Genomic DNA, 8,960 nt, shown 5'->3' on the forward strand with positions numbered 1-8,960 from the left:
TATCCTTGTGCGATGTTGTGAGAATACGTGGGTATGCATGCAGCTTTGCTCTGTGATTTTCCATTGCATGTAGTCACTTGGCTCTCCCATTTTCTATACACTGCTCTGATGTATTCGGGTGCAAGCGCTAAAGCTGGTATGTGTTTTCACGTGTGTGTGTGTGTGTGTGTGTGTGTACGAGTGTGTGTACGAGTGTGTGTACGAGTGTGTGTACGAGTGTGTGTGCGCACGTGCGTGTGTTTGCGTTGGTGCATGTGTGTGTTGTGTGTGCGTGTGTATGTATACATGGGTTGTGTGTTGTGTGTGCGTGTTACGGGCGTGCAGGTTTGCGTGGCGCAAAATGCTCAGCCTAGTTGCTGGCAAATCGTGCGCGGACTCTGCCGACTCACCGATGAACCAGGAGATTCTCCTCGGCGGCCATTTCTACTTGCAGGTCCTTAAGGTTCGTGCAGTGTGCTGGGAAAACAACAACAACTACAACTGTCTCTGTATATCCACGCTTGTCTTGTAAATACCCACACCGTCCTCAAATCAAGTGGTCTCTTCGCTGCATATTGCTAGTACAGTCAGACCTCGTTTATCCGGTCCTCTTTTATTCGGATCCCTCGCGGTCCGGAAGAAAATAGCTGGTTACAGATTTACAGCATACGTAGCGCATCCAACACAATCGGTGTTCGGTTACCCGGTTCCTCGCCTATCCGGATATTTTTGTGGAAAACGAGTGTGTGCAGTCAAGCGAGGTCTGGCTGTATCTTAATCAAATTTTCCGCCAGGAGCCATCAGGATTACCATAATCCTGGTGATGGCTACTGGCGGACAATTTGATTGAGATACTAGACCTTGACTTGATTTCAGGATAGTGTGTGTAGTGTTTATCATGTAATGAAGTGGATGCAGTGTAGCTTGTGCACATTAAGAACTGTCTGAAGAGTACATTACCGGCTAGATTGTGTGAAGCTCGGTTGGGTTACTGTCACGGCGAAATGCCGCGATTACATCGTGTTCGTGACGCAGTGCGTGCGCGCATGCAGGATTCAGGCAGCTTGCCTGCTCCACGACTGCAGCTCAGTTGTACGCACTACACCACATCCCGTCGCACCGCTTGTCTGCACAAAATATGATGTTATCCCGTAATGTGGCGGTGACACGCACCCATGCGGGAAAGTCAGAACCTGCACACTCTCCGTTTCATTTACTGTAGAACCGGAAAGTTTAGTGTTTTTTTTGTAATTTTGGCATGATGACGTGCAGAAAGTTTAACGATGGCTACCTGGCCACCCATCTGTATGCGCATCTTAACGCAGACATCTCGAACCGGGTTCGCGATGGCGTTTCTTCAAATAGCGAAAAAATATTGTTCGTTAAAACGTTAGACTTTGTGACTCGTTAGACTTTCCGGGTTTACAGTACTCCTGGTGTTGTCAAGAGTACATAACCCCCTCCCCTCCCCTCCCCCCCAAGTCTTGCAACTCGACTATGGGTGCTGTCAAGAGTACATAACCCCCCTCCCCCCAAGTCTTGCAACTCGACTATGGGTGCTGTCCCGACAGAATTTCAAGTTCGACGTCATTTTTATGATGCAATGCACGCTGTACTGTACACGGATTATCAGACGAATCCGAAACCTGTGGTGGATCACAGCCCATCTGATCCTGTACAAATTATTGCAAAGAAAAACGTGTGATGCGTTGCACCCGTACACATGTTGTAAATCACTGGTGCAAGGAGCGTTGCATCATAAATAATGACGTCAACTTGAAATTCTGTCGGGACAGCAGGGTATGGATTGACGTCATTATTTTATGGGTTTGGATCAACATGATTGGTATGTACTCGTCTTCAGTCTCCAGCGAGTCTGGATGCGTAGTATGTTCGGATGAGGGAGCGGACAAACTCCATCGAAAACGCGCACACTCCCTCTTTAGGTCTACGACTGCAGATGCATGGCAGATCTACAAGTAGGTGTACGACTGCAGATGCATGGCAGATCTACAAGTAGGTGTATGACTGCAGATGCATGGCAGATCTACAAGTAGGTGTACGACTGCAGATGCATATCAGATCTACAAGTAGGTGTATGACTGCAGATGCATGGCAGATCTACAAGTAGGTCTACGACTCGACAGTAGAAAAAGGTCAAAGTCTGATGCGCATATGCATCGATGGATCCTGATTTTTTCTTTTTACGGTTTTGCACGTTCCGGACGACGGACCACACTTTTCGAAGAGTGGTACGGCCATGGTCGTACCAGTCGTAGCGGGTGCTACGCCCCTGATACGGGAGTGTGTACGAGAGTGTGTGCATACAGGAGTGTGTACGGGGCTCATACCACACTAAGGCTGTGTTTACATGAGAAATTTCAACCCAGGTCGAGTTCAGCCCGGGTTGAAAGTCTGTACGATAGACAAAATAGGTGAGCGTTTACATGAAGACAGTTGACCCGGGTCAAATACTGATATGCCTCCCAAAGTCCACTTCTAGAGTCCTGTCTGGTCACGTGAATCCGTTCGCGCGAAATTTTGCATGTGCCGTGCTGTTCAAACCTGGCGTGAGATACGCACAGAAGTACGTTTGTACGATTTTCTTCACCCGGGTTGATTTCAACCCTCCCCTTGGGGGAGGATTGAACTCAACCCGGGGCGAAATTTCAACCCGGGTCCAGCGCAATGCGTCATGTAAACGTACCATTCATTTTGTGTACATGGCGGGTTGAAATCTGACCCGGGTCGAACTCAACTCGGGTTGAAACGCTTCATGTAGACACAGCCTATGAATTGCCCGTAACTCGGACCGTACATGCTTATTGCATGCTAGGGAAGATTTATGCCAATCAATATAACTGTTTTGGGGTGGTTTCCGTTGAAAACCGTATTTTCAGAGTCTAGATGGATCAGAACGGTGCCCCGTAGGCGTATGTGCTCGCATTAGGGACATCCGCATCTGGGGAATTTTACTGTGCATGGTATATGTGTGTATGTCTGTGTGTGCGTGTGTGCGTGTGCGTGTGTGTGTGTGTGTGTGTGTGTACGTGCGTGTGTGCGTGCGTGTGTGTGTGTGTGTGTGTGTGTGTGCGTGCGTTCGTGTGTGTGTGTGCGTGCGTGTGTGCATGTGTGTGTGTGTGTGTGTGTGTGTGTGTGTGTGTGTGTGTGTGCGCGTGCATGTTGGTCGGTGTCCTCTCGCTGCTGCTGCAGGAGAAGATTTCTCAATGGCTGCAGGCGGTACGCGGTGAGCTGACACGCTCCATGAAGATGCACCCGGACAAGTTTGACCTCACCACCAGTAAGGGGTCTCTTTGTGCAACTCTTTAAAGGGCCATTTTCTCATATTGCCAGATGTTAAAAATTGTCAAACTGCAAGTACCCTAAAGTACCATTGATCCTCCACGCCATGTCCCTTCCTAGCTGGTCCTCCACGCCATGTCCCTTCCTAGCTGGTCCTCCACGCCATGTCCCTTCCTAGCTGGTCCTCCACGCCATGTCCCTTCCTAGCTGGTCCTCCACGCCATGTCCCTTCCTAGCTGGGTTTTCAGCAGGGGGCGCGAATTAGATCAAGGCTGTCAAGTGCAGTATGATGTACGACAACTTGGAAGGTCAGAGTCGATGTGCTGGATTTTGCACATGTTCATCCTGGATTGGCACATATCGTGTACAGCAGTGCAAGCGTCGGTTCAACATCGTATTTCTTTGTATACGCCGAAGTTGCTTCACAAGTAGATAATCGACAGGGGGGGGGGGTAATTAGAGAGGGGGCGGGAATTAGAGAGGGGGCGGTTCAACGTTGCTTTACGGTACTAGTACATGCACGGTATCCCTAGTATCAAGAGGACACAACCACCCCCCCCCCCCCCCAACAGTGTGCAACTCGACTATTAGGTGCTGTCGCGTTGCATCATAAATAATGTACTTGAACTCCTGTCGGGGCAGCAGGGTACGTGAGAGTTGCACTCTCTTGGGGGGTTATGTACTCTTGCTATTATCTCGTCGTTATGCATGTATCCAAAAACAAAGGTTGAAATACTTTGATTGTATTGTTTTGGAATGGGATTCTCGGCCAGCATCTATAGGCATAACAGCATCTTCAGCAAAAGTCAAGTGCCACCATGCCCTGTCTGTGTGTGCGTGCGTGCGTGTGTGTGTGTTTGCGTTCGTGTGTGTGTGCGTGCGTGCGTGTGCGTGTGTGTGTGTGTGTGTGTGTGTGTGTGTGTGTGTGTGTGTGTGTGTGTGTGTGTGTGTGTGTGCGTGCACGCACCCGTGTGTGTGTGTGTGTGTGTGTGCATGGTTGCGTGCGCGCACCCATGTGTGTGTGTGTGTGTGCGTGTGTTTGCGTGCTCGCGCTCGTGTTCCTAATCACGTAGGTGGGACGGTAATGCGTGCACTTCGCCATGGTCCTAATATCGGACAACAGCTGGAATATCTACTCGCCACCGGTAACCTGGTGTCCAAATCTGGACTTGCACTTCAACAGGTATACTGGCTGTGATGGTAGTAGCTGTGCTGGTCTGCCCGCGCGCTGTGGGTTGCGCTTGTGTGTCTATGTACTGTGGGCTGTGTGTCTGTGCGCTGTGTGCCGTGTGCTGTGTACTGTGCGTTGTGTGCCGTGTGTCTGTGTGCTGTGTGATGTGTGATGTGTGCACGTCACACCCTCATTTCGCCCAGGCATTGTTATCCTTGGCATGAGAGGACAGTACCATTGTTATCCTTGGCATGAGAAGACAGTACCATTGTTATCCTTGGCATGAGAAGACAGTACCATTGTTATCCTTGGCATGAGAAGACAGTACCATTGTTTTCCTTGGCATGAGAAGACAGTACCATTGTTATCCTTGGCATGAGAAGACAGTACCATTGTTATCCTTGGCATGAGAAGACAGTACCATTGTTATCCTTGGCATGAGAAGACAGTACCATTGTTATCCTTGGCATGAGAAGACAGTACCATTGTTATCCTTGGCATGAGAAGACAGTACCATTGTTATCCTTGGCATGAGAAGACAGTACCATTGTTATCCTTGGCATGAGAAGACAGTACCATTGTTATCCTTGGCATGAGAAGACAGTACCATTGTTATCCTTGGCATGAGAAGATAGTACCATTGTTATCCTTGGCATGAGAAGACAGTACCATTGTTATCCTTGGCATGAGAAGACAGTACCATTGTTATCCTTGGCATGAGAAGACAGTACCATTGTTATCCTTGGCATGAGAAGACAGTACCATTGTTATCCTTGGCATGAGAAGACAGTACCATTGTTATCCTTGGCATGAGAAGACAGTACCATTGTTATCCTTGGCATGAGAAGACAGTACCATTGTTATCCTTGGCATGAGAAGACAGTACCATTGTTATCCTTGGCATGAGAAGACAGTACCATTGTTATCCTTGGCATGAGAAGACAGTACCATTGTTATCCTTGGCATGAGAAGACAGTACCATTGTTATCCTAGGCATGAGAAGACAGTACCATTTTTATGAATGCAGCATTTACACATGCACAGCGTTTTCTGGATGCACTCTTGTGGAGGATTGCCAATATGACTGGGAAAGTATAGTCGTGTATTCACATCTCATCAGTGATATGCCGCGCTGCTGCCGCTATGTATTGCAAAGTGTCAGTTTTCAATCAATTTGATTGTGCTGGCGGTTGTTGTGTCTGCCCAGTAATGACCAACTTCTCTCTCTCATTCTCTCTCTCTCTCTCTCTCTTTCTCTCTCTCTCTCTCTCTCTCTCTCTCTCTCTCTCTCTCTCTCTCTCTCTCTCTCTCTCTCTCTCTCTCTCTCTCTCTCTCTCTCTCTCTCTCTCTCTCTCTCTCTCTCTCTCTCTCTCTCTCTCTCTCTCTCTCCCCCCCCCCCCCCTCCTCCCCTCTCATCATAGGTCGCCGGTTTTGCACTGATGGCTGACAAGCTAAACTTCTATCGTTACCTGTCCCATTTTCGGTGTGTACATCGTGGTGCTTTCTTTGCGGAGATGAGAACGACGGCTGTGAGGCGTCTACTGCCCGAAGCATGGGGTAAGTCTGTTAAACACAGGTCACATGACTGCCTCCCAACACAGGTCACATGACTGCCACCCAACACAGGTCACATGACTGCCACCCAACACAGGTCACATGACTGCCACCCAACACAGGTCACATGACTGCCACTCAACACAGGTTACATGACTGCCACCCGACACAGGTTACATGACTGCCACCCAACACAGGTTACATGACTGCCACCCAACACAGGTTACATGACTGCCACCCAACACAGGTTACATGACTGCCACCCAACACAGGTCACATGACTGCCACCAAGAGTACATAAACCAGAGTGTGCAACTGTGCATATCAGATCTGAAACAGCGCAGTTCGTGCACTACGTCACCCTGATGAGATCAGCCAAGCCGCGACTTGCGTAGAGCTCAAATTTTCATGTTTCATAGCCCGGAAATCAGCCAAGTTTGCTTGATTTTAGACGTCCTGTTTCAGGATTTCGGTGTTTTGTGTGACTGTGTACGCTGCGTACATCCACCGACATGTAAAGTCACCAGGCTATCCGTCTCAAAAAACCGAAATCAGGACAAACTCAGTGAACTGCACCACCGCGACTGGTTACGCAACTTTTCACCGTACCTGTGGCTTACCATGCCGTCAGAAATGACGTAGTGCACGAATTACGCTCCCACAGGAACCATCCCGAGTTGCACACTCTGGTTTATGTACTCTTGCTGCCACCCAACACAGGTCACATGACTGCCACCCAACACAGGTCACATGACTGCCACCCAACACAGGTCACATGACTGCCACCCAACACAGGTCACATGACTGCCACCCAACACAGGTCACATGACTGCCACCCAACACAGGTTACATGACTGCCACCCAACACAGGTTACATGACTACCACCCAACGCAGGTGACATGACTGCCACCCAACACAGGTCACATGACTGCCACCCAACACAGGTCACATGACTGCCACCCAACACAGGTTACATGACTGCCACCTAGGCCTAGCCCAAATTTGCCGGCAATGCTTCCAGCAAAATATCGAAATTTCCCACGAAAAGAAATTGCTGGCAAATTCCGAGCAAAATATCGAATTTACAGAGGATCTGGGTGTGTTTTGGCAATTTTATTCAAATTTCTTTGGTTTCATTGGGCCGTCGTGCTGAAATAGCTCGTGCAGATTGTCAGGGGCACATAAATTTGAAATCATGCTACGAAATCCGTAATACTGACACCATTACAAGTTTTGCTTTCCTCGTCAGTGTCACCAATCCACTTTCACCAAAGTAGACGGTTCATTCGACGCCATTTTGCGACAAAGCAGGAGCAAAATGGAGCAAAATATCGAAAACGAAAGGCAATGCCAAGCAAAATATGGAAAGTGCTCGGGCAAAATTTGCCGGCAAAATATCGAAGCGCCCCGAGCAAATTTGGGCTTGGCCTACTGCCACCCCACACAGGTCACATGACTGCCACCCAACACAGGTCACATGACTGCCACCCCACACAGGTCACATGACTGCCTCCCAACACAGGTCACATGACTGCCACCCAACACACATCACAACAGCAACAACAACGACTATACAGTCACTGGTTGGAGGGAAAGACACAATTTAATGGGAAAAGTCTGAAGAAAAAATTGACTCTCACCACCAGGACTCTCACCAGGGACCCTCGCTTGTAGCCAGCGATGCTCTAACCACTGAGCTATGGTGTAGTCGTCATCCCAGCAGAGACCGTTCAACATTTTCTCCAGACTTCGTAGCTCGCACTTCCTGTGAATCCACACAGGCGGGTGGACGCAGCGTCCCTCTTTCATCCAACACTTTCTAAACCAGCACCCTCTCTAAAGCGGGATAAGCCCATGGCGCATTGCCAAATATGGAAGGTATGAGTGATGCATTTGAGTACGCTGGGATCAGGAATGCACTGTTCAATACCCCCAGACGACCATGCCCAGGTGACTGTGTGGGGTGTTTATGGTACAAATGACGTCATTGCGCAATGGGCTTATTCACAGAAGCTTTTTTTGCGATGCGATGGGCGATGCGACGCTATCTGCGACGGAGGCGTGCGATGCGAACTCGCAAAATACCATTCACGGAAGAAGTCAGTGATGTGACAACGCCTTGCTGATTTGGCGCGAAATTCAATGCATGTGGGTGCGTCACCATGGTATTCGCGTGGTTTGGTACAACTAGTACAAATTTACAGGCAACTCCCTTTGTACAACTTTGCTGTAGAAGAGGTCAAAAATCGTACGCCAAATCGCTTGTCGCATCGCAAAAGTTGAGCCAAGCTAAACTTCTGCGATGGCCCAGTTGCGGCAGTTGCGTGGGGTGCGAGTCGGCTGCGATTTGGGGATTTCCCGGTTTCGCGGCGTGTCGCATCGCAAAAAGCTTCCCAGAATCCCACTTTAACCAGCACATTTTCCAAAACCGAAATGTCCTTTTCGTGCACATTGCAGCAGTAAATCGGATTTTCTATCTAGCACCCTCCCTAATCCGGCAGAATTTCCGTACTACAAATGGTGCCGGATTATATTTTTTAGGGTCGACTGTATTATAAATGGTGACGACGACGACGTCCACAACAACACAATTGCGCTCCTGCAACCCCGTACGCGTGTGTCCTTGACTTGCGTAGTGATTGAGCTACTGTATTATCTCTATTACAAGCCCAGTCTCTTGTAGAGGCTCCGTCTCTGTTTTAAGCGCACTCCAAGAGGGCTTCGGAGGTGTACTAGCCCAGTGTCCACTATAAGCGCAGGGCTTATAATGGAGAACTGTATGGCTCATGTCCGTGCACGTTTGACTTCACACAGTATCGCATACACACATTGTGGCGAATGTCTGTGATCCCCGTGATTAAATAGTACAGACTGAGTATACCAGGTAGTACTTCCTCCGCGTCATTAAAATTGTCGCTTCGCACAGCGCAATGTTTGTGACTTGGCTCGCCT

General features: G+C 49.0%; 1 protein-coding gene across 1 annotated transcript in view; it reads left to right on the forward strand.

Annotated features, from left to right (window-relative positions):
- Nucleotides 1-6,078, forward strand: part of LOC135827339 (DNA-directed RNA polymerase I subunit RPA2-like) — a gene marked incomplete at its 5' end in the record, with an annotated part of 29,867 nt that extends 23,789 nt beyond the window's left edge. Inside the window, 4 exon segments of the mRNA XM_065339855.1 lie at nucleotides 325-442; nucleotides 3,193-3,280; nucleotides 4,356-4,465; nucleotides 5,875-6,078. Of these exon segments, the coding sequence (XP_065195927.1) occupies nucleotides 325-442; nucleotides 3,193-3,280; nucleotides 4,356-4,465; nucleotides 5,875-6,063 (505 nt within the window).
- Between the last annotated feature and the right edge of the window lie 2,882 nt (nucleotides 6,079-8,960).

The sequence above is a fragment of the Sycon ciliatum genome, chromosome 11 (genome assembly GCF_964019385.1).
Source record: "Sycon ciliatum chromosome 11, ocSycCili1.1, whole genome shotgun sequence".
Lineage (NCBI taxonomy): Eukaryota > Metazoa > Porifera > Calcarea > Leucosolenida > Sycettidae > Sycon > Sycon ciliatum.